The following is a 24,197-nucleotide window of genomic DNA, read 5'->3' as shown; positions in this document are numbered from 1 at the left end:
AACCACATGGTTAAGGTAGACTTGTGTAGATACAATATACACGGAAAATTAATGGAATGGGTACGATTTCTCTTAATAGTTCATGTTTAAAATTATATATTGACTATTCATTTTCGTATAACGAATGTTGGCCGACCAAATGGCTAATGATAAATTTTTTCCGGAATGATCTACTCAACAAATTCTACAATTTAAATAGCTCGGATTGCGATGATGAAATTGCAGTGAAGCGTACGGAGATGCATTACGGGCCCCTGGTAAATACATATATATAGATACATGTCGATCGATATATATATATATATATCAGACCTGATCAAGTCCGGACCTCTTATGATCCGGACCTCCTATTTTCTGATTGAATTTCGATGATCCGAACCGCTCAATGTAATTAGAACGTGATTTTAAGGGTACCAGCGAAAAATCAGTAAAAAAAAATGATTAGGAAGGGCTTCATCCAAACAGTTTTTTATTGAACGGTTCAATAAAAAACTACTCAAATCAAGCTCTTTCCTGTCATTTTTTTTGCTGATTTGTCGCGTGTATCCTTAAAATCACGTTTTGCACATATTGAATGGTTCGGATCATCAAAATTTGATCAGGAAATGAGAGTTGTGGACGGTGTGGACCGTAAGAGATGTGGACTTAAACATTTGTGTGTGTATATATATATCCCTGTAAAAGCGAGATCTTTTTCCCACTCGAGCTTTGAGTTCATGAGATGATATAGTATTTAAACAGCTAATTAAACATTCAAATGAGGGGGCCGCCTCTGTCTGCAATATGGGAAACACAAGTGACAAGCAATGCAATCACTAGCACACATAGCCACTCCCACCACTACTTAATTATCAGCACACCAACAAAGCAAAACTTAGAATTAAAAAAAGGCAAAGAAGGAGAAAGAAAAAGAAGAAAAACCCATCAAGTTGCTTGGTAATCAAGTTTAGATCAGGAATGCAAAAAGAAAAGCAGAAGTTATCAGGATAGAGGGGAAATGATTAGGTATCGATCCAGAATATATACCATCTAGCATCGTCACGTGGTACTTCCTACAAATGAGAAATGATCGAGCACACTATAAAATATACGATGTGGGTAACATAAAATTATCAGTGTCCTTAGAGTACCATCTTATGGTGTTGCGATCCTTCACTATAACGCATTGATGTTGGATCTAAGAGTAAGTATATGGGAGTGGCAGAGCTAAGACTTGGGTTCGGAAGTGGCGCTAGCTGTCAAGTGGGAGTTCATGCACTTGTGTTACATGTCCGTAAAAGTGTACAGATGAACAAATTCATATAATTAGATTTTGCTGTGGGTTACGTGTTTTTCTGGAAAAACACCACGCGAGCAATGCCACGTACGTGGTACTTCAACTTAGATGACAGAAACTGCATTCCATGAAATGGTAGTGCATGTTTTATTTATGACATGTTAAGTCGTACTGCTAGTAATTTTCAGTTTCTTCTTTGTAGGTTGCACGCAGTTTCTCTTTAGTACTAAGGAGAGACAACAATCATGCCAAGTCGATTCCTTTTGAACCTTGACAATAGAAAAAGGCTACCATTTGGACTAATGTTTTCCCAACTATTACATTCTTAATTATGAATAGGTTGCTGAACTAGAGATGGTCAGCCTAGAGATCATTATAAAAGCCATCTACTTTAATTCCACTGAACCACGTACATGTGGAGGAATTTTGATAAAGAGAGAAGGAATGAGTGCAGAATTATTTTGAATTTAGATAAATTTATTTTATGAGGTGGATGGTCAAGCTCCGTTTGAGGGAATGAATCCAACTGCTTGTGGACCGCAATTAGCGGATGATACATACTAAAGGATACTGGGAAAGGAAAATATGGAAGCGGAAGTCGATTGAAGAAATGTTGCAAGAAGAGGGGTGGCAAAAAGAAGCAAAAATGTGTATTGTGCAAATCTGCAGCAGCAACATGCAACGTCATATTATCTATTTCAAAAGAAGGCGCACAATAGGTACAGGATTAGCCTAAATGTTGCTGAGGGCCTAAGGCTGCTTGGTTACTAACAATGATCATGGGTGTTGATTATGTGGGAGATGATCATGAGAAAATTATAAGCAAAATCATGATAATGGAAGCCCAAGATGATGGAAGGGTCAATATAATTAAGGCTCCTCAGCACGATGCTTGATCCTTTGCCCTGCAGGGGAGGTGTGCTTTGTGGGTTTCTGGGTGTTCCACTTTGGGTTTCTAGGCCGTGGTTGGCTACTTGCCAACCTCGCGTGGTTGTTATTTTCTTCTTCTTCTTCTTCTTGGTTTTTTTTTTTTTTAATTTAGACGCACAATAACAAAATGGGAAGGGGATGTTTTTGTATTTCAAACATCCATATACTTATAGTAACCAAACCGAACGATTAATTTTTCTTCTTTTTTTTGTTTGCGGGTAATGAATGAGTTAAACTAGATTAAGCAATAATAAGTCTCCGGTATTTAACTCCTACATTGCCTTCTTGCAATTGAAATAACACCACTAGTGGTGCAACATAAAAAGAGACGGTGCAACATAAAAAGAGATAAATCCTAAAGCATTAATGAGACTGTGAGAGCTTTCTTAACAAGGACGTCTGCGTATTTATTTTCTTCTTGATAGACATGGCTAACCTTGACAGATGTGAGCTGATTTGTCCTCCAAATTTGAAGGATTTGGGCAGCGTCCACACACAGATTGACTTTTATACAGTTGACTCTGAAACGATAACGGTACCCACGCATCTAGAAGGTGGAACAATTATTGAAATATATTCGGTGATTTTTATATCTCAGTTTTCTAAGTTGCGTGCAAAATATGATTAAGCATCGATATTTTTGTTTTTCTCACCTTGAAATTTGATCGAATCAAATTACGCCGGCATGGTTAAACATGAAGGGAAATTTAAAACGATCGATTATTGTTTTTCATTTACTACATTAATTTTTAGGAAGTAAACAATCCAAATAAAAAAAAAAACCGATGATGTGTATGTATGCATATAATTGCATTTCCTGTTTTGCAAAACCAAATTAGAAGGCGAGCTTGTGAGTCGTGAAGGCACTATCGAGTTGAGCTAATGGTTACTTGGCCAAAAAAATTATCACTAAATTTTTGTTCGAAAGAAATGTGATTTAGTATTACTATCGGGTCCAAATGGTACATATTTAGTGCAAAATATAAACTTCTTGCTGAGAAATTAAAGAAAGTAAGATCAAGTGACTTTACTTGTACTCTTATTCACGCTGCCTTTGCCCTTATCTATAAAGTATGTTACATCTAAAATTATCCTTACTGGCCAAAACAAGATTTAATAAAATAAAAAAAAATCTAAAATCGCACTTTTGACATAAAAAAAAAAAACTTGGGAAAAAGGGTGGATAAATCTTGTTTTGAATTTTCTACATGCGCGGAATATCTTTTGAGTCAGATCAATTGGATGCAAATTTTTAGATCCTTTCCTGCTTGAAAGGGTTACACGTTCTCTCTCTCTCTCTCTCTCTCTCTCTCTCTCATGATGTGCAAACCACTAGTCCATAAAGTATTGCTGTTCAACGCGGAATTGAAATTTGGGTTACCTGCTACTTATAATGAAGAGAAGAAGATTAATTGGGGCATCTTTGTCAAGGGAGTAATTCAAGGGACTTCCCTGTCACTTTCAGCCGTTTATTGGCCTCCACTCAAAATTCTTAAGAGGGATTAATGTAACATTTGAGTGATGGTGGGTACAGCAAAGGGAGGGACCAAAAGACCCTAAGTACAGATGATATTGAGAGACTGTCTAGGGTTGCAAAAAAAATGATGTAACTGCTTATTTTGTAGTAATACTTTGTTTGGAGTCACTGTAAAAAAATCAATTAAATCAGATATCAGTAAGAGTCTTTACCAAACATTTAATTTCGTAAAGACGTCATTAGAAGAATTTAAAGCCATGTCTCCATTTTCCAAACATTCAATTTCGTAAAGACGTCATTAGAAGAATTTAAAGCCATGTCTCCATTTTCATCCCATTTTGGCTGTATTAAGGGTGTGTTCTACTAACGAAAATAAGTACTTATTCTTTGAATTAAAGGTGATATAGTGTGTGAGAATGACATGTCTCGTAAAGCTAAAAATATGTAGTTAAAAAATAAGAACCTTAGCAGGATGGGTTTTTTTTTTGCTATTTTAATTTTATAGGCATGTTTAAAAAGATGAAAACAACAACAAAGAGGAATTCTAGTTTCGGTATATCTTAAAGTTGTGTCACATTTAAAAGCTTTCTTAGTGATTGGTCATTCACTACTATTACGTTAAGACTCAATTTTTATTCTATTTATTCGATATATGAATGAGGGCCACGACACTTTAAACTTTTGAGTAATCTCATTTCTTAATCTACAATTTAATGTTCAAAATAAAATAAAAAAAATTCACCCCTTTAAAATTTTGATAATTTCACTTTGACCTCTTTAAAAATTTGAACCTTTGACCCCAATCCTTGCAACTGCCATTTATAAAATGTCCATGACTTCTTGTTGATCATTTCATTAATCCACTATTACCTTCTTTAATCCATTTCTAGAAAAAGAGTACTTATATATCCTTGAGCATGGGCCTAGAGTGGGCTTGAAGCAACTCTACTACCCCATTCATTGATTGACACGTGTCACATGACCAAGGCTCCAACTGGACCTTTGAGTCCCTTACAAGAGATGTCATCTTTGTATTGTTGTTGTTGCAATAATGGTAAGCAGGGTAGGGGGAATAATGATGGAGTAGGGAAAAACAACCCCACACTGTGGGAATAGAGATCAGATGAGGGGAAAAAATGCAAGTTGAAAGACCTCTCCTGGTCAAACCTCATCAGTCATGGTGGAAAAGAGGAATAGTAAATAAGTTACGATTTAGACTAGCGAAAAAAAGACTAATCAATCTCTCGGGACGAGTCGAGGTGCGCATTGGTTGAACCGAGCATCTGAGTAATCGAAAAAGAGAAAGGAAGACTGAATAAAGAGGACGACGGTAGAATTTTTTTTGGAGCACCTTTAAAATTATTTTGGAAAATGATTACTGAAGTAGTATTCTTTTATCATCACATACCTTTATTCATGAAAAATTATCAGACAATCTTTCCATGTGGAGGGCAATTCAGTTATTTAATGTCAATAATGCGAGAGAAAGAGCGGAAAGAAGAGTGCGACAATCATTTTTCTAAGTTGCATAGAAAATGGAGAAAATACTAAAAGAAGTGATCGAAATTCCAAATGTGCAAGGATAATAATCAATGAATACGCGTGATTCATGATTAGCAGGTTTATGGACAAAATAAAAAATCATAACTGATAGTGCAACTATAATAGATTAATGATATTTGTCTGATAATTAACTTCAAGTTTTACAATTACTACTTGATCAAGAATGTTGAAACTGATCCAAATGTTTGATTACAAAACATAATTAAATCCGTGGTACACATGATTAGATGAATAGTAATATCAGCTTCTTGGTCCAAATTAAAAGCGAGAGAGATATGTAAATTTTTTCTATCATCATAAAATTCCTAAAAAGCTACAAACACCCGAAATTCGGAGCCCTTCATTAGGAAGAACGTTCCCTCGACTTTCGGGTTGTTCATATGAATTGGGTAAAGATCTCACCAAATACAATGAAGCAATACTCACCGAGGATAGGAAAAGTCCCATACATGGAATAGAAAAATTAGTAAATTCAAGGAGACAAGAAGAACAAACTAGAATAAAAAAACGCAATAAAAAACCTTCGTTCGCCGGAGCTCTCACCTCGGATATGGCCACCTATTCGCTGGAGGAAGCGCCAAATCATCCTAAAACTTCGTGATCTGGTATGGTGTCCCTCATAAGGTTTGGATTGGTGCCGAGAGAGGTGGATTTGATCCTCCATCACTGTGACTGATAGATATTGGACAGTGGAGGCAGCGGAGGGCTTCGAAGAGATGATTGCGAGGTGGAAAGGTGGCTGGCGAGTAGAGAGAGGGGGAGAGGTGGAGGTGGTAGAGGCGACAACCCCCGAATTGGAGGGAGAGGGGTTTTAGGGCTTGCGAGAGAGGGGGCTTGCGCAAAAGAGATGTAAAATCGAGAGTGAAAATCAAGACAGAGAAATTGTTTAGGGTTCGACTTTTGAGGCCATGACGCAAAAAAAAATAGAACTAGTAATTTGTTAGGAATTCTTATAATCCGACGTGAATGACTTTTCTTTAACAAGACCGAATAAGAGTTCAATCAAGATGCTCATAAGTGAGTTGAGTTTTGTTCACCCTCTACTTAAGAGGGTGAACATTACCTTCTTTCCTATTGATTGAAATGATATAGACTAGGGGTGTGCACGGGTCGGACAGGTCGGGTTCGGCCCCGAACCCGACCCAACTAGTCGGTTAACACTTTTTTGGCACCTGAACCGAAGGAGGGGAGATACCCGTCCGTGTAACCGATTTTTTTGGTCGGGTCGGGTCGGGTCCGACCAAAACCGAAGTAAATTACATGAATTCGTTGCCTTTTTTGTCGGGTTGGTTGGGTCGGGTAAGAAAAAAACAGCACCCCGAGCCCCGAACCGAAAATTGATTTTTTTGGAAAAGTGTACCCGTACCCGACCGAACCATATGTTCGGACCCGCCCGAAACCCCTCGGGTCGGGTCGGGTCCGTCGGACTTCAGTTTTTTTGCACACCTCTAATATAGACTCCATCACAAAACAAAATAATGTCATGATTACCAAAAAGTGTATTGCATGGTAAGCATGACATTACTTTATGGTGGAATCCATACCATTGTAACCAATAAAAAGGAGGGTAATGTATCATCTTTTAAGAAATATGAACAAAATTGCACTCTCGTAAAGTTGATACGAGATTACCAAACCACAGAAAATTTAAGACGAGAGAGTACTGCAGCTACGTTCTTGCGACAACAAAATTCTTGTCACATTCCTTTGCCAAAACAGTGAACCCCTATCAAAGACCAACACCCATTAGGCCATTTCCCTTTCCAATTTTCTTCCTTTTAGTCGTGATGTCACCTTCATCAATCAAAAACTCCAACCCCATTTCCTCATTTTTTTAATCCTCATTTTTTTAATCAATATATCCCCCACAAACACACATCCCCCTGTTCATGAATCCCAACTCCCAAGGCCTCAAACCCTGGTAACAATTTCTCCACCCTCACAAACCCCAACATGAACGCCACCACAAAACCCCAAGAAATCAAGGATTTGCAAATTGTAGTCGCCGAGAAACAAGAAGACCCATCGAAGAAGCAGTTGGCCCCCAAGCGCAGCTCAAACAAAGACCGGCACACCAAGGTCGAAGGCCGAGGTCGGAGGATACGCATGCCCGCCCTCTGCGCCGCCAGAATCTTCCAGCTGACCAGGGAGCTGGGCCACAAGTCCGACGGCGAGACCATCCAGTGGCTCCTGCAGCAGGCCGAGCCGTCGATTATCGCCGCCACCGGAACCGGGACCATTCCGGCTTCGGCGCTGACGGCGGCCGGCGGCTCCGTTTCCCAACAGGGCAGTTCTGTTTCTGCTGGGCTGCAGCAGAGTATTGATGAGTTGGGTGGTGGGCCGAGTAGGGCCCTTTGGCCCAACCTGGGCAGACCCACCACGGCCCACATGGCCACCGCGGCGGCGGCGGCGGGGTTGTGGCCGGGTGGGTATGGGTTTCAGCCAACGTCATCTGGGGGTAATTTGGGAAATAATGAAGGGGGGTCAAGTTACTTGCAGAAGATAGGGTTTACTGGGTTTGACTTGCCACAAGGGAACATGGGTCCAATGAGTTTCACTTCAATTTTGGGTGGAGCTGGGGGTGGGAATAACAATCAAGTGCCTGGGCTGGAGCTGGGGTTGTCACAAGATGGGCAGCATATTGGGGTTTTGAACACTCAGGCTTTGAGCCAGATTTACCAGCAGATGGGGCAAGCTAGAATGCAACAACAGCAGCAGCAGCATAGTTTGAGTCCTCATAGTCAGCAAGCAGTTTCTAAGGATGATTCTCAAGGGTCTGGGCAGTAGATTTGGAGATGATATATATACGTATAGAAATACTATTGAATTTTTTTATAAATTATGAAGATATTGTTTCTTTTTGGTGGGGAGGTTGATGGGTTTCTTGTGTTGTATAATTGCAAAGAGTGAGAGAAAAGATATGGCTGAAGTGAGAATTCAATAGGGATTAGTACTACTGTATTGGGTTTGCTCCATCTTTTTTTCTCTCCACAGCTCCATCTCAAGGCTCCAATTGCAGGTGCTCATGGGTCCACTCTTTTTCAATACAAACACAATCCTATACAAGCTGCAATTTTAATGTTGATTTTGGTCTGGAATGTGCAGGTGGAACTGTGCAGGGGCCAAATAGATTTTTGGGTTTGGGGCTTAACTTCTGGTTTGATTGCCAAAGGTGTGTTGATAATAGTGGTATTTTCTAAAGATTTTGTTCCCTTTAGATCTTGATGGAGTGCTGAGTAGATTTGTTTGAACACATATAGAGTTTCATAGTCATATTAATGGAGTTTCTCTCAGTTCTAGAGAGGATTTTTGGCCTTGTATGATATGATAGTATCCACTTATGAACTAAATGGGAAACCTACTCTTTAATTGCAAACCGTGTGTGTGTGTGTGTATGTCTCCAACATCCCTTCTATTTGCCACTTCAATGTAGTATCTTCTTTTCTTTCTTTTAGTTGAATTTTGGTTAGATATATAGTTTGTTGAATCTCAGACATCCGTTATCTTTTTCTCCTTTCCCTTTTATTCCATTTTGGCCATTCTTTTTGCCTCCCTGGAATGCAATCTTGAACCTACCTTCCTCTTTCTGGACTGAGAAAACCCTGTCTTTATTTCTCATGGAACTAGACCAGTGCTTCGTGTATGATTGATTACCTGGTAAGAAGCAGCATCCTAGTTTTTGCATCACTCGAAAGTAAAAGTTTAGCTGTTTTCTTTGAGAATTCTCAGCAATAGCGAAAGCCAGTTGGATTCTTGCCTTTTTCTTTTCACTTTTTTTTTTTCTTTTGATTTTTTGCTAGCTTTGTTGGTTTGGGGGAAAAACTATTGTCAGGAGTTTTTGTAATCAAGAAACTTTGCAATCATTGGAGCCTATGCTTCCTAGCTAGATTTTGACACCATCTGGGCCACATCGAATTTTTGAAATGTTTCAAGTACCAGTATAGACACTCGGGACTTGAATAATTTGTGATTACATGTGATATAGCGGTAATAGAAGACATTCACAACATGTATATATACTCATTGGAGTTTATCACAACTATGCGATTCGAGTTTATTGCATAACTATGCATAGAACTCATAACCTTAGTAGCAGGATCCTTCTAAAATGGGTACGCTACCTAGACGGGAGCTCGAATTGGCGCTCCCAAGATGGGAGCTTGACGGGAGCTCGCTCCTAACTAACTAAGATGGGAACTTATCGGGTCGTTAAGGCAATTATTCTCTTACTTTTAAGGGAGTTATGCCATTGTGGAAATAAGATTATGAGAATCATATTAGTTGAAGTTTTGCAAATTGAGAATATGTAACTTCCAATAATTACACTTTAAGATCTGAAATTTTTTCAGTTAGTACCACTTTTCCTGTAATGGTTAAGTATTTAAAGATATTTTATATACATATTTTTATATAATCTATATACGCTCCTTAGGCGCTCCCAACCTTAGGAGCTTCTTGGTGTCTCCGCTCCCCCGCCCGCCCCCGCTTCGTGCTACTAAGCTCATAACTGTCTGGAACAAATACCAAAGATCCAGGTAGGCTAATGAAGGTCAAATGCATACTCGTTGCCTTTCAAGATTATGAATGTTATGCCATTCTCTGTCATACGAATGAGAATTCGTAGAAAATACGAATGAGAATTCGTAGAAACAACACTTAGATATGTACTTGCACCCGAAGAGTTACTAAGACACCATGGCCATGGATGAAACTACTCCCTTTTGATGGTAGGGCATACAAGTCTTCGTGGTTTGCTACTAACTTGGAGATGATTTATGCTCCGCGTTGAAACGTATCGACTTTTGTTTATTGACCTGGTTGGTCCATTTCCAGTGAAAGAGAATGCTCTCTATGCGGTATGTTCCTCTCATAATCTTGAATGCCAGACTTGACAAATTTGCTGCTAAAATGGGCATCATTTTCATCAGAATACAGGGTTCCCCTTGTTTCCATGCAGGCTTGGTGAAACAATCACTTTCATTCTAGTGTTATTTCACAATCAGACACGATGATCACCTGATTCCAACCCCCTCAGCACATTGTTTTGACTCTTTATTACGAAATTTCATTCTCCAGTCACATTCTCCCTTCATTGCAATTCAACCTACTCTCCGTCCAGTTTGGTGAATTGGGCGGTTTTTTGTCCTCAATTATCGGCAATTTTGTACTTTTCCTCTATTATCATGTGCCAGCTAAGGCCAAACAAGTAAGGTTTTTTTTTTTTTTTAATTTTTTTTATGCCATAATCATCGGGGAATTGCTGCTTTTTTGTTGTTGTCCATATACTGATATACCATATATGGGTGGTTCACATCTGTTTGTGTTTGTTTGAAAAAAAAAAGAGTCGTCTCTTCTCTTTCAGTCCTATTCATGCAAGTATAAATACGATAATTTGCATTTCAAACCGGCATTAATACAACATCCGTAGGATATCTGCCATCTTGAAAGTTATTTGTTGGACTTTTTATCCGATTAACCGCGTTTCTTCTGTATTTCTAAAAGATTTTCTGTTCACAAGTGGTTTTGATGTAGTATCTAAAGGCATATATAGAAACATCAATTATACTACTACCATAAATTCTTTTCTTTGTTTTTTTCCGCTCTTGCGTGTGTGAATGCATTATTTTTGCCTGGGGTGTAGGAAATATTTGACATAGATTGAGTGGGATGCTTCTGTTTTCCGTTTTTTAGCATTGATGTGGAGGGTTGAAAATGAGTCGTGTGAAATGGAGTTAGTGCGACACAGTTGTGAATTGGCAAATTATAGTTGTGCACATCTGAATCGTCCGTCTCGGAAATCAATGGTTCGGATTGCTCGGTGCTATGCGTAATCTCAACCGTCCAATCGTCGCGGAAAACTTGACCATTGATTGCTGAGACAGATGGTTCGGATGCACCATCATATTGGTTGGATTTCTTTCCAATAATCATCTGGGACGGTCCAAAACACGAGTGTGAGAGGTTCTATATTGCCCCCCACCTCTTTCACATATTTTTTGGTTCGTCCTCTAGAGTTGCAGGGATGGTTACGGTTTCGGTTAAGTGAGAGAATCCATTTCCTTCATGAAATTGGAAGAATCGGGGATGGTGTTGTGCGGCAGCATGATCGGGTGGTGGAGACGGTCGATCCAACTCATCATTTGGCACGAGAAACTAGCTGACAGCCTGACACCCCTTGATCGGGCGGAGGAGATGGTTGGTCCAACTCATCCTCTGTTTATCGAATTCATTGGTTGAGAGCACCGGGCGTACATGACAGACGGTGATCTGGGATTACTTGAATAATTTAACCAAACGAGGCATATTCTATTAATGGAAATGGAGGTGGCGTATAATTTCAGGTAGAACAAAGGAGTAGTTTTTGTGGTATCCAATGTGCCTTTATTGGCTGAACAAGAACTAGAAAAATGGAAGAAAGAAACAGAAATCAGAACAAGAAAAAACCTAACAGAGGCTCTGAAACGACCAATATAATGACGATGCAAGGGGAAAGGATTTGAACAACCGACCTCTGCGAGTAGGCGGTGGGGACTGGTCTCTGGGATTAGTCGAGGTAAGGGTCATCATTTAGTTCGAAAGGCCCACGACTCACTCGAAGCCCGCCCGGCCTGAGCCAATCCAACGGGCGGGCTAGCCCAGCTCGAAGGTTTTTTGGGCCAGGCTTGGACCTATAAATTTTTACTCAACCCGTCTGCCGGTTCGGCCCGCAAGACCCGCCTGCTGCAAGCCCGAAAATCTCCTCTTTTTTTGGAAAAAATAATTTATTGTTTTTAAGTTGTTAATCCATTTGGAGACCAAGAAACCAACTTTGGAGAGTTTTAAAAATTGTCCATACACAACCAGTGTATGCATGTAATAAAAAAAACCCACTTTTGAGGCAATTTTTGAATTCTGAACATTGTGAGCTGGTCCGCCCAATCCTGGGCCCACTAGCCCGTTGATTGGGCTAAGCCTTTGAGTGGGCCTGGGCTTTAAGTTTTCAGGGATAGCCCGGCCCGCCCGCCCAAGGAAAAATAAAAGCCAGCTAAGCCTAGCCCGCGGGCGGATTTGGATAGTGATTTGGCGGCCCGGCCCGGCCCGATAATGACCCTTAAGTCAAGGTGAGCATGAACTGTGTTTGAGCAATTGAAAAAGGATTCGAACAACAAATCCAACAGAACATGTGGATACAACTTACAGGTTTGTCATTGTCAAATAGAGACAAGATGTGTTGAGCTCATTGGTTTGGCTTCCAGGACCTCGTCTGTTGGGTGCAATGGGAGTGATGCCATCTACATGAGAGAGAGAGAGAGAGAGAGAGAGAGAGAGAGAGAGAGAGAGATGGGTTGTGATTTAAATGTTATACTTCTAAAAAAAATGCATCATTCAAGAAAGACATATCACCAGCTGAATCGCTGATATCCAGATTTTATGGTTTTGCACCATATGGGATTGAAACAGGTGACAGGGCTTCTTCTTTTCTCTTCTTTTTTTGTCAAAAAAATAAGCGGTACGATATTTTTGGATTATAAGTGATGACGGGGAATTAAACCTCGACAAAGACAAAGGCAAGTGGGGTCACTTGACCCCGTTGAGGGGAAAAAAATGTTAAGAGTAGCTGTAATTTTAGTGTGATTTTCACATTTGATCTCATAAATATTGCCCAATTACCCCCAAAGAACTTCTAAAAAATCTACTCCCTCCGTTCTAAAATATTTGTTCGGTCCGCAAAACGAAGTGTTAAAAATAATACAATTTTTGCAAGAAAAAATCAAAAGTTTTTCAACAACTTACTGGATATCAATGAGTATTTTTAATTTGCGAAAAAAGTTTGAATTTATTTTTAAGTTATCGTTTTGCAGACCGGATAAACAATTTGGGACGGAGGAAGTAATTTTTGCCTGTATCATAAGGTCTCAAGTGATTAACCCCACTTGTTAATAAATCATGGCTCAACAGCAAAAAAACAATAATAATAAATCATGGCTCCGTGACCAGGCATAAACCTGTATAATGAAGAGAAAAGCATGAATCACATGAAGGCCCTCTTCCGTTAGTGAGAAAGGAAAGGAGTACGAGATTGTTTTACCCTTTTTACTCCTATAATTTTAATGTCGTCGATTAGCAAAAAAGTTGTAGGACCCCATTAACTTTTCCCATTAAGATTAGTAATCGAGCCGAGCTCGAGTTTTGGGTTTGTTACTAAACGAGCCGAGCTCGACACTTAAAAGCTCAGTTCGGCTCGCAAAAGCTTAGCTCGTTTGTATAATGAGTTCGACTTTAGGCTCATTCAATCTTGAATACTACGAAGCTTGGCTCGACTCGGCTCGTTTACTCCTCTAAAATGGTTGATTACCGTAAAAAAGGTTTGATGATTTCTTCCAAATGGTAGTCCCAATTATTTGAAATTCATTATTGGAATAATCAAGTAGTTTTTGATACCCTTAACAAAGTTGGAAATAACTTTAAATTTTCTCCTGGATTTTCCAAATCTTCCTCAACACTGTAGGCAATCTCTAAAGATATCTCATAATTGAAGCTTGGATCTTACGGCTCCATTTGTTTGGACGTAAAATATTTTTCGGTAAAATGTTTTACCTATTTTCCATGTTTGGATGTGTAAAAAATGAGGAAAATTTTTTACATGTAAATCATTTTCCATCAATTGGATGGAAATAACTTACCCTTAAATTTTTCATAAATTATTTTCTGAAATGAGTCCGCTACCTTCTACTGCAATTATCACTGTTCAGTTTCCTCGATCGTCAGTCCTAACCCACATTCAATTCTAATAATCTCGCATCTTTCCACCGTTTAAGCCCCCACTCTCTCTCTCTACACTATTTTGTTGATTTCTGAAAATATTTTCAAGTGCCAACCAAACACCCAAAAATAAAAGTTTAAAGTTTATTTTCTTAAAAAATATTTTATATAAAAAATTATTTTACATCGTAAAACATTTTACATCGGAACAAACGGAGCCTACGTTTTGATTGGATCATCCTTTCAATGTTCCAACCCCAGAAAGAAGGAACATAAAAAATCATTTTAACTCTTCCGTTGGTGGAGTTCGATTTCAATAGATTTGCTAAATTAAATAAATGTTGTTTTAGGTAAAAGTGAACACACTGACGTACCCATGCGGGCCATGCTGATCAAAAACAAAATAATACTTACTCAGTAATATTGAACCCCATGACCCGTTGACTTTGCCTAAAATCACGTACGCTACAATAAAAATCGGTTTTCCCGGCGTTTCAAAAATTCCGGGAAATGTCAAAAAAAAAATGTACGTGGGGAAACCCTTTCCGGCGTTTTTGTTTTTTTCGGGTATAAACGGTGACGGGAATAATAGCCGGCATTCGGTAAACGCCTGCAATCTTTTTCCCAACGTACGATTAAATGCCGGTAAAACCTCAATGTTTTTTCCCGGTTTTTTTTTTTTTTTTTTCCTTCTAAACCCCAGCAATATGTTCAGTAAATGCACGTTTGGTATTTGATTATATGGGCTTAATTAGTTCACCTGATTACGCCCTTAATCGTATATGGTAGTAATCCATGAAAATTTGGCAACATATTAATTAATGAGGATTTGCCCATTCAAAAATTGAAGCCCAGAATCACCACATTAATTAATTACCTAAAACGAAAAGGATTATGTTAATCCTGGACTCTTCTTCTCTTCTCTCATTATATAAGCACCTCGATCTAGTCCATCCCTATTCGCAATCATCAAAAAAATCAAAAGACACAGACAGCCTCCAAATCAGATCGAAGAGTAGGGGATAAAAATTGATCATGGCACTTAGGGTTTTCTTTGTCTTTCTTGTTGTCCTCTTCTTGAGTGGACAAGGTAAACGTACTACTAACATCAATCCTTATTTTTTTGCTTTTAATTTCTTTTTCATGAGTGTCGATATAGATGCTCGGACCTATCTAGATTCACACATGCACGCGTCTGATGTTGTCATATGCACTTGGGTTCCGTAGTGAATTCACAAAACCCGGCCACGTGCATCCGGGGCACGCACCCTAAAGCTAAATAAAAAATTCTTGTCTCGCTACATATAACTTCAATAGTTATTCTTGTATATAACTTGAAAATAAGTTGAGATATCTCGTTTCATACCTAAACTTTTTTCCCCATAACGTTTATTGATTTATGATTGTTGTTTTGTACATTGTAAGTCTAGTCAGGTCAGTCCTTGATTTATTTTATTTTATTTTTATTTCTATTAGTTATAAGATTTTTTTTTTCTTAAACTAAAATCCCATAACGTTGATTGATTTATGATTGTTGTTTTGTAGTACATTGTAAGTCTAGTTAGGTCGTTTAGTCCTTGATTTTTATTTTTATTTTTTGTTTCTATTAGTTAGTATAAGAGTTTTTTTTTTTCTTAAAAAAGGAAGTCATAGAACCATGTTTTTAAAAAAAATCTTTTGTGATCAATTGTTAAAATATCCTTAACCAACTTTAATTTATTGATGAAAATTTAAGTTTTGTGCTTATTTTGAGTTCATTACAAGTAATAAAAAGTCTAAATTATGTACTCTCTCGTTGTTGTTGATTATGGAAAACAAGTTTTCACGACTACGATCACAGAATGCTCCCACTTTGTCAAATTCCAGAATCCACCATTGCGTCACATGCACACATCGATCTGTATTCGAAATGGTACCTGAATGTCTGTGTCACGAGCATTATTGTTTGTTTTGTGTGCAGGTTATGCACAACCATGTAGTCTATCTTCAGTCATTGTGGACGTAGCGAAGACTGGGCGGGTTGCGAAGGGAAGGCCAGAATTCCAAGTGGTCGTAAACAACACATGTATATGCACTCAAACTGATCTGGTTCTAAGCTGCGATGGGTTCACAAGTTATGAGCCATTGAAGCCTGAAGTTCTAAAGAAAGTAGATGGTGGATGCTTGGTCAACGATGGGGGACCAGTATTTGGAAGGTATCCATTCAACTTCAGTTATGTGGGGACATTACCCACCAAGAAATTCACCCCTGTTAGCTCTCAGATCAGCTGCTCCTGATGATCGCATTTAGAATACAGTCTCTTTTTCAAGTTGTAAAGAGAGAGATGTGATAGTAATAATTTAAGTATACTGATATTGCTGCATGCTTTGGATTTGGATGGAGGTATGATTAATAAATATTTGAGTTTTAGCTTAATATATAGCAATTTTATGCAGTTATTGACTATCCCGGAGTGATTTCATCTTGAAAATATGGGTTTTATAGTCCACAGTTTAGCGGAAACGCCCCTAAGTTTTCTCATCTTGGTCTTGTATTAGTGTAAAAGATTTATGTTCTTGGGAGAGTCGTATGTATTTAGAGGGGATTGGCATCCTTTCCGGCCAGTTGGACTAGACGATGTACAGTCCAAAGATCTGGATCATATATGGGGATATTAATTCAATGGCTAAGAATTGGTTATAGACTCTTACTGAAAATCCAAATAATTAATTGTAGCAAACGATTAAATTCTAGCCAAATGCAAAGCAACGTACTGGGCACGTTAAAACCAGCAAAATGATCGGATGTGATAAGGGCAAAACAACTGGGACTTATGCACAAAGAGCGTAAACCTCAAAGAGAAGATTGTGTACAATTAATGCTCGGAATCATCATGTGTGCGTAATAAGAAAACGCACACGCAGCTCGATAACAAACGCACACCCAGCTCGATAACTTAGTCCCAGTTGTGCACACAGAGCAAACAACTTAACTTCGCTTAAAGGCCGAATGATTAGATACAGTAACGTTTGCAATTTTGCAAACAAGCATTAAAGCAGAATAATACTTCTTCCGTCCCATAATTTTAGTCCCAATTGCCCCAAAGAACTTTTAAAAATTCGCTCAGCTCGTTTACAAACGAGTCGAGTTTAAGCTCGAGTTTTATGCTTATTTAGTAAACGAGCCAAGCTTGAACACTACGAAGCTCAACTCGGCTTGGCTCGGCTCGTTAACACCCCTAAAATGGTTGATTACCATAAAACTATGTGAAATTCATTTTGGGAATAATCAAGTAGGTTTTGATACCCTTAACAAAGTTGAAAACACTAACTTTAAATTTTCACCTGGATTTTCCAAATCTTCCTCTCAACACTATAGGCAATCTCTAAAGATATCAAGTTAAAGCTTTGATCTTACGTTTTGATTAGATCCTTTAATGTTCCAACCCCGGCCCCCTAAAAAAGGAACATATAAAATCATCAAAAGTGCTACACACATAACGGTTGTGTAAAACACAACACACAACCAATCTCTAGTTGTCCATTACTGTAATAAATGGCCAGGATTCACTTAAATTCTTTCTCATAAAAGTTAGACTTTTTCTTGAAAAAGTTTGTTTAAAATCTAGACCATCCAAATACATCTGGACGGTCAGAATTATCCACACAACCAACACAACGGTTGTGCAAGTAGCATTTTTGTAAAATCATTTTAACTCTTCTATTGGTGGAATATATTAATTGGATTTCACTAGATTCTAAATTAAATGGATGTGGTTTAAGGTAAAAGTAAACTGACCCACCCATGCTGATCATCAAAAACAAAATAACAGTAATATTGACCCCATGACCCGTTGACTTTACGTAAAATCGCATACGCTACAACAAAATAAATCGGTTTTCTCGGCGTTTCAAAAATTCCGGGAAAAGTCAAAAAAAATACGTGGGGGGAAATCTTTCCGGCATTTTTTTCTGGTATAAACGGTGACGCGAATAATAGCCGGTAGCAATCTTTCCCGGCGCATTTCCCAACATACGTTGAATGCCGGTAAAAGTTTTCCAGCAATGTTTTCCGGGTGGTTTTTTCTCTAAACCCCAGCTATAGGTTCTGTAAATGCACGTTTGGTATCTGACCACTCTTAAACTTCACCTGATTACACCCTGGCAACATATTACAGTAATGGAGAAATTTTTCAGTGCCAGGTGGGTATATCCCACGTTGTACCTGCTCGGCATATCCGGGCCGTCCAATACACTTTTGAACGGCTCGGATTGAAACCCTCTCTTTTCTCTCACCCCAACACTTTCTCTCTCATTTTTCTCTCTCCAAATCCGAACCGTCCAAAAATACATGACGGCTCAGATGTGCCGAGCGGGCACCACGTGATTCCCGCTCGGCACTGAAAATTTTTCCCCAGTAATGAGGATTTGCCCATTCGAAATTTGAAGACTAGAAATTATAATCACATAGTACCCAAAATGCAAGGATTTTGTTAATCCTTCTGGACTCTTCTCTTCTCATTATATAAGTACGTACCAAGCTATAGTCACAAGACACCTCCAAATCAGAAGAGTAGGGGATCGATAAAAATTGATGGCAGTTAGGGTTTTCTTTGTCTTTCTTCTTGTCCTCTCCTTGAGCGGACAAGGTAAACTAATAACATCGATCCTTATTTTTTGCTCGGACCTAGACGATTCACACGTACACTTGGATGTTGTCATATGCACTTGGGTCCCATAGTGAATTCAAGAGACCCCGCGTGCATTTGGGGCACGCGCCCCAACGCTAAATCAAAAATTCTTCTTGTCTCTGTAGATATCTTCAATAGTTGTGCAAGTATAATACTTACTAAAAATTCTTCTGGTCTCGCTATTAGTTAGTATAAGATTTATTTTCTTAAAAAAAGAAGTCATAGAACCATGTTATTCAAAAAAATCTTTGGTGATCAATGGTGAAAATATCCTTAACCAACTTTAATTTACTGATGAAAATCTAAGTTGTGTGCTTATTTTGAGTTCATTTATAGAAGTTATGCATTATAAACTTTGTGACAAGTAATAAAAGTCTAAATTATGTGCTCTCTCATTGTTGTTGATTATGAAAAATAAGCTTTCACCACTACGAGATCACATAAACCTCTCACTTTGTCAAATTCCAAAATCAGCCACTGCGTCACACACATCTAAATTCAAAATGGTACCCGAATGTCCGTGTCACAAGCATTTTTGTTTGCCTTCCAAAAAAACAAGCGATTATTGTTTGTTTTGTGTGTCAACTTCTACAGTGCACTTGCAAATTTCTGTTTTTTTCCTACATATGCAGGTTATGCACAACCATGTAGTCTATCTTCCGTCATAGTGGACATAGCGAAGACCGGGCGGGTTGCGAAGGGAAGGCCAGAATTCCAAGTGGCAGTAAACAACACATGTATATGCACTCAAACTGATCTGATTCTAAGCTGCGATGGGTTCACAAGTTATGAGCCATTGAAGCCTGAAGTTCTAAAGACAGTAGATGGTGGATGCTTGGTCAACGATGGGGGACCAGTTTTTGGAGGGTATCCATTCAACTTCAGTTATGTGGGGAAATTACCACCCAAAAAATTCACCCCTGTTAGCTCTCAGATCAGCTGCTCCTGATCGCAATTAGAATACAGTGTCTCTTTTTCAAGTTGGAGAGAGAGAGAGATGTGATAATAATAATTTAAGCATACTGATATTGCTGCTTTGGATTTGCATGGAAGTATGATCAATAAAAAAACATATTTGAGTTTTAGCTTAATAGCAATTTTATACAGTTATTGCCTATCCCGAAGTGATTTCATCTTGAAAATCCATAGTTACCCTGAGTTTTCTCATCTTGGTCTGCTATTAGGGTAAAAGATTCATGTTTTTCAGGGAGTCATATGTATTAAAGGGGTTCACATCCTTTCTGGTTTTGGACTAGACGATACAGTCCAAATCTGGATCATATATGGAGATATTCAATGGCTCTTAGACTCTTACTACAAATCCAAATCATTAATTGCAGCAAACGATTAAATATATACTAACAACAAACATCCATTGTCCGGCAAAAAATGAAGATTTCTAAAAGTTATTTTGAAACTATTTCAATTGTTTTTAGACTCAAAATTGAAATATGCCAATCTAAATCAAGCCTAAGAAGCCCAAAAAGTTTAAATTGAAAACCCAATTTCTGACCAACTGCAAAGGTGCGGCCTTGAGACACGACCTTGCAGCCAACATTTTCAAGCATGCGGCCATGATCTAAAATGTTGCGGGCAGGACGCAAAAGTTTGCGGCCATAATGCAAAAATTTGCGGTTCATGATGTAAAAGTTTGCAGCCAAGATGCAAAAGTTTGCAACCACAACCAAAATTTGTGGCTATAATGCAAAAGTGGTTACTAGGACAATCCTGCGGTTACTAGTTCCTCTTGGGATCCAATATTTGGTTTTGGAAAATGGTTACTAGGTCCTCTTGGGATCCAATATTTGGTTTTGGAAAATGGTTGTTGCTGCTCGGTTATGGGCTGCCCTACAGGCGCACTATATAGGGGTGCTGTAGTGCATCCCTGGATCCGTTTCTTTCTGCCACTTGAATTAAACTGGTATATCAATAGTAACTCATTTAGATATGTCTCCATTAAATGCGGTGGTTTTATACCGAGAATACTCAAAAAAACTCTTCTTCCCCTACTCATTGTAAGTTATATTTTAGATTATTACATGACTGCATGTCGGTATTGTTCGATAAGCTCAAATCCAAATGCTTACCCTTTAGTCCATTGTTTTGATGCCCCAAAAATTGTCGCATAAAGGGAGTGAGGGGCAGGGAATTAATTGTTTAATTACATGTGAAGCCTGACTTTTTGTTTGTAGGTTGCTATTTTTCTTCCTTATGAGTTACTATATATCCCCATCCCACAATTGTTTAGAAAATGATAAAACTGACAATCAAAGGTTGTTTTGCACCTCTTACAGCGCTCGAGCTATTATTCGCATGTAACAAGTTCTGTTGCTTAGTAAAGCGTATAAAAAAAAATTGATTTCGGGCGCCACCGGGATGGAGGTTAGCCTCCCTGAAATGTTGGAAAGATGAAAATTACTCATTCGCAAACCCTTAAGAATCAACATTCCTCCTTCTTCCACTTCAAGCTCCCCGTCAGAACTTCCAATAATTACTAAGATTTCAAGTTGAGGGAATCCTCCAGCAGAGCAAGCCAATTTAGCTCCACCATAGATCCCCAACCCCAAAACAGTCAAATTTGGAAGCTTCTCCAACACTGGAAAGGGATCTTCAGTAAGATCCGCCGCATCTATCGAGAGGTATTTGAGATTTGGTGGGAATTGGTGGACCTCTGCAGGCAACTTCCAAGCTCCTCTGAAAACCAATGTCATTTGGATGAGGTTTTGGCTCTGAGAAAGCGGTTGCAATGCAGGGAACGAACCAGAGTCGCGTAAATAAACTTCTAGAAGCAAGAATTGGAGGTTTCTCAATCCACCGATAGAATCTAGCGTGATTCTCCTGTCCCTTCCCTCAAATGATACCCAGAGCACACGAAGATTGATCAAAACCGTTGGGTTGAACTCCATCTGATCCCCAACTACAACCCGACCGAGAGTTTGAAGCTTAGTCAAATTGTCCACCAGAAACGGCCACTTGAAAGCTCCAAATAAATGTCTTAGCTGCTTTGCATAGCATATTTCGTCAGGTAATTGAACTGGAAAAGCACGATAATAAGGACTTAGCTCCAACGTTTGTAGGGCATGTAAGTTACCGATGTACGACGAGATCTGATCTATTTCTGTGCCACGTAACCCCAAGTACCTCAAGTGAAGGAGTTTCCCTATTTCATCAAGTAGCCTTATTTCCTCTCTTTCTGGGGAAGTACAGAAAGAAAGCCCCTCAAGATCTAGCACTCTTAGTAATCTCAACTTCATGCATAAAGGTCGTAACTGTGCTATTTCAAACTCATTGGATTCGTTTTCACAATTGAAAAACAAGAGAGTTCGTGAGTGCATATCTGAATGATCCAATGAAACAAACCTCTGAAATCCACAATGTGAAGCCAGTCGTCGACTATTTGGAGTGAGCAGTGAATGATCAGCTCCATCATATAAGTGAAGGAAATATAGCTCCTTTGACTTTCGGATTGCAAGATCACGGAGCAAATCATGCACGCGACATTTCACGATTCTCCTCCAGTTTCTTTCTGAAACTAGAATCAAACTTCTGTCAATCAGCTGTTGCAGATACACCATTTCAAAAGGTTTCTCATCCAGTTTTATGAAACCCTCCGCCTCCCACAACCAACAGAGTCTCCTCGCATCAATTTCAAAGTCTTCTGAAAACAAACCCAAGTAAAGAAAGCACGACTTCAAGTGATGAGGCAAATCGTTGAAGCTTAATTCCAATATGTATTTGACATTATCTGACTCTTCCGTTACATGGCGCCATATTTGGTCTTTCAGCTTGAACCACTCATCGGGATGTTTTCTGTGCAGTACCCCTCCCAATACGACTAAGGCTAGGGGTAAGCCGTGACATTTGCTGACCATTTCTCTTGCCAAACCCTCCAAGCTTGGAAGACAAAAAAATTTCTTGTCTCCAACCTCGTAATAGGTAGGAAACGCTTTCTTACAAAACAATTCCCAACTTGCTCCTTCCTTCAAAAATGGGAGCTCATGGACATACGGTCTCTCGTCGCAACACTCGGCAACAATTTTGCTTCGGGTCGTCACAATTACCCTACTTCCATTTTTGTTGTCTGGGACTGCTCTCCTCAAGCTTGCCCAAGCATTTACGTCCCATATATCAACCACCACCAAGTATTTACGTCCTTCCAAATAATTACGTAAATGAGACTCCAAATCATCTAATTCTTTCATATTCTTCAAAAATTCAAATTCCTCTTTGCTTGTTGGCCTCTTGAAAGATTTAATTGTTTTTCGAAGAAGATCTTGGATGTTGTAATCTTTGGACACAGAAACCCAAGCATAGCAGTCAAAATTTTCTCTAAGACTATTGTTGTTGTAAAGCTTCCAAGCTATAGTTGTCTTACCTAAGCCACCCATGCCCACGATTGATATCACTCTTCGGTATTTGACTTCCTTGACAAGCTCAGACATCAATTTCGCAGCATCCTCTTGAAAGCCTACAACAAACTCATTGTCTTCATATGGCGTCTCTCTTCGTAGTTGATTTAGTCTCTCATTCCTGCAATCTGATCCTTCTCTTCCATCATTTATGTCTCTAATGTTGAAAATTTCCCAATTTCGTTGGATCTCCTCAAGCCTCTTCTTCAGTGTGTCTATTTCTTTTCCTATACCATAGAGATTTGCCTGTTCGATAAGGCTAGCATGTTTGCTGCAAATGCAAAAATACTTCTGAAAGCAACCTTTTAGCCCCATCTTTTTTGGAGTCCCTTCTCCCTCTTCTACTTTGAGAATAAAGTTGTCAATAATATCCTCGGCATCATAAGCCACTCTCCACTGGCGCACTCGGTGGTCTCCATCCTGTTTTTCTTCTGCATCTTTCAAGAAGCACAATATCATGTTCAATGTCCCTTTCAACCATGTCACTTCATCTCTCACTCCTCGTAAAAAAACAACTTGTTCGATGAGTAGTTCACCAAGTCTTTCCACAACGAAGGAGACAACAACATCAATCATTGTCCGTTGATCGTGTTCCTTGCTTCTCTTACTCTAATTAACAAGTGTAAAACACCAAACTCAATATGTACTCACCAAAACTTGCTAGATTAATTAAAACTATGTTGGGAAATTACTCCAACTAAATTCTCCCAATGTATGTTGTTTTTTGCCCGTTTGTTTCCCTTCTCTCTTCGTAGATCGATAGGAGAAACACCTGCTGTAATTTCTATTACTCCTAGGTCCTTGTAGCCGCTTGGCTTAAGATTTGGCTTTTTTTTTTTCCTTTTTTTTTTTTTTTTCCCTCGTGAGATATGCCCCTCCCCTCAAAAGTTATATATTCAATTAGTTTTTTTCTATTTCAAGAGAATTTACCAAAAAAAAAATTGATTCATAGAAATTGTAGATTTCTGTAGGTTCATTATATTTTTCTCAATAGTTCTCACCAAAATAGCAATCTGTAGAAATTGTAGAAATTGTAGATTTCTGTAGAAATTGAAACTTTACGAAAAGGCGCCTTATAAAATGATACATCACCGGTTTCCATTCTAATGTACTCACATAATTGACCCGTA

The 24,197-nt window shown here is 38.8% G+C and overlaps 4 protein-coding genes across 4 annotated transcripts; 3 read left to right on the top strand and 1 right to left on the bottom strand.

The window, feature by feature from the left end:
* Positions 1-6,906: 6,906 nt before the first annotated feature.
* LOC131298031 (transcription factor TCP20-like) lies at positions 6,907-8,622 on the top strand. The gene is made up of 2 exons (XM_058323294.1): positions 6,907-8,265; positions 8,352-8,622. The coding sequence occupies exon 1, from the start codon at positions 7,200-7,202 to the stop codon at positions 8,031-8,033; it is 834 nt and encodes a 277-aa protein (XP_058179277.1). The 5' UTR covers positions 6,907-7,199; the 3' UTR covers positions 8,034-8,265; positions 8,352-8,622.
* A 6,324-nt stretch (positions 8,623-14,946) lies between these two features.
* On the top strand, positions 14,947-16,406 carry LOC131297963 (uncharacterized). Its single transcript, XM_058323195.1, has 2 exons — positions 14,947-15,078; positions 15,949-16,406. The coding sequence occupies exons 1-2, from the start codon at positions 15,024-15,026 to the stop codon at positions 16,263-16,265; spliced, it is 372 nt and encodes a 123-aa protein (XP_058179178.1). The 5' UTR covers positions 14,947-15,023; the 3' UTR covers positions 16,266-16,406.
* Positions 16,407-18,561: 2,155 nt separating this feature from the next.
* Positions 18,562-19,607, top strand: LOC131336330 (uncharacterized). Its single transcript, XM_058372118.1, has 2 exons — positions 18,562-18,616; positions 19,291-19,607. Exons 1-2 carry the CDS (start codon positions 18,562-18,564, stop codon positions 19,605-19,607), a joined length of 372 nt encoding a protein of 123 aa, XP_058228101.1.
* A 1,309-nt stretch (positions 19,608-20,916) lies between these two features.
* LOC131336329 (putative disease resistance RPP13-like protein 3) lies at positions 20,917-23,643 on the bottom strand. Its single transcript, XM_058372117.1, has one exon. It carries the CDS (start codon positions 23,641-23,643, stop codon positions 20,947-20,949), a length of 2,697 nt encoding a protein of 898 aa, XP_058228100.1. The 3' UTR covers positions 20,917-20,946.
* Positions 23,644-24,197: the final 554 nt, after the last annotated feature.

Source organism: Rhododendron vialii, chromosome 8a, assembly GCF_030253575.1.
Source record: "Rhododendron vialii isolate Sample 1 chromosome 8a, ASM3025357v1".
Classification (NCBI taxonomy): Eukaryota; Viridiplantae; Streptophyta; class Magnoliopsida; order Ericales; family Ericaceae; genus Rhododendron; species Rhododendron vialii.
The sequence above is the reverse complement of the archived record's forward strand: the minus strand, read 5'-3'. Positions and strand labels throughout refer to the sequence as shown.

What these genes read in the sequence shown, in the direction of transcription:
- LOC131298031 (XM_058323294.1), top strand. Translation starts at nt 7,200, where the DNA reads ATGAACGCCACCACAAAACCCCAAGAAATCAAGGATTTGCAAATTGTA.
- LOC131297963 (XM_058323195.1), top strand. Translation starts at nt 15,024, where the DNA reads ATGGCACTTAGGGTTTTCTTTGTCTTTCTTGTTGTCCTCTTCTTGAGT. An exon ending in CCTCTTCTTGAGTGGACAAG is followed by an intron (nt 15,079 to 15,948) that starts GTAAACGTACTA and finishes TTTTGTGTGCAG; the next exon opens with GTTATGCACAACCATGTAGT.
- LOC131336330 (XM_058372118.1), top strand. Translation starts at nt 18,562, where the DNA reads ATGGCAGTTAGGGTTTTCTTTGTCTTTCTTCTTGTCCTCTCCTTGAGC. An exon ending in CCTCTCCTTGAGCGGACAAG is followed by an intron (nt 18,617 to 19,290) that starts GTAAACTAATAA and finishes CTACATATGCAG; the next exon opens with GTTATGCACAACCATGTAGT.
- LOC131336329 (XM_058372117.1), bottom strand. Translation starts at nt 23,643, where the DNA reads ATGATTGATGTTGTTGTCTCCTTCGTTGTGGAAAGACTTGGTGAACTA.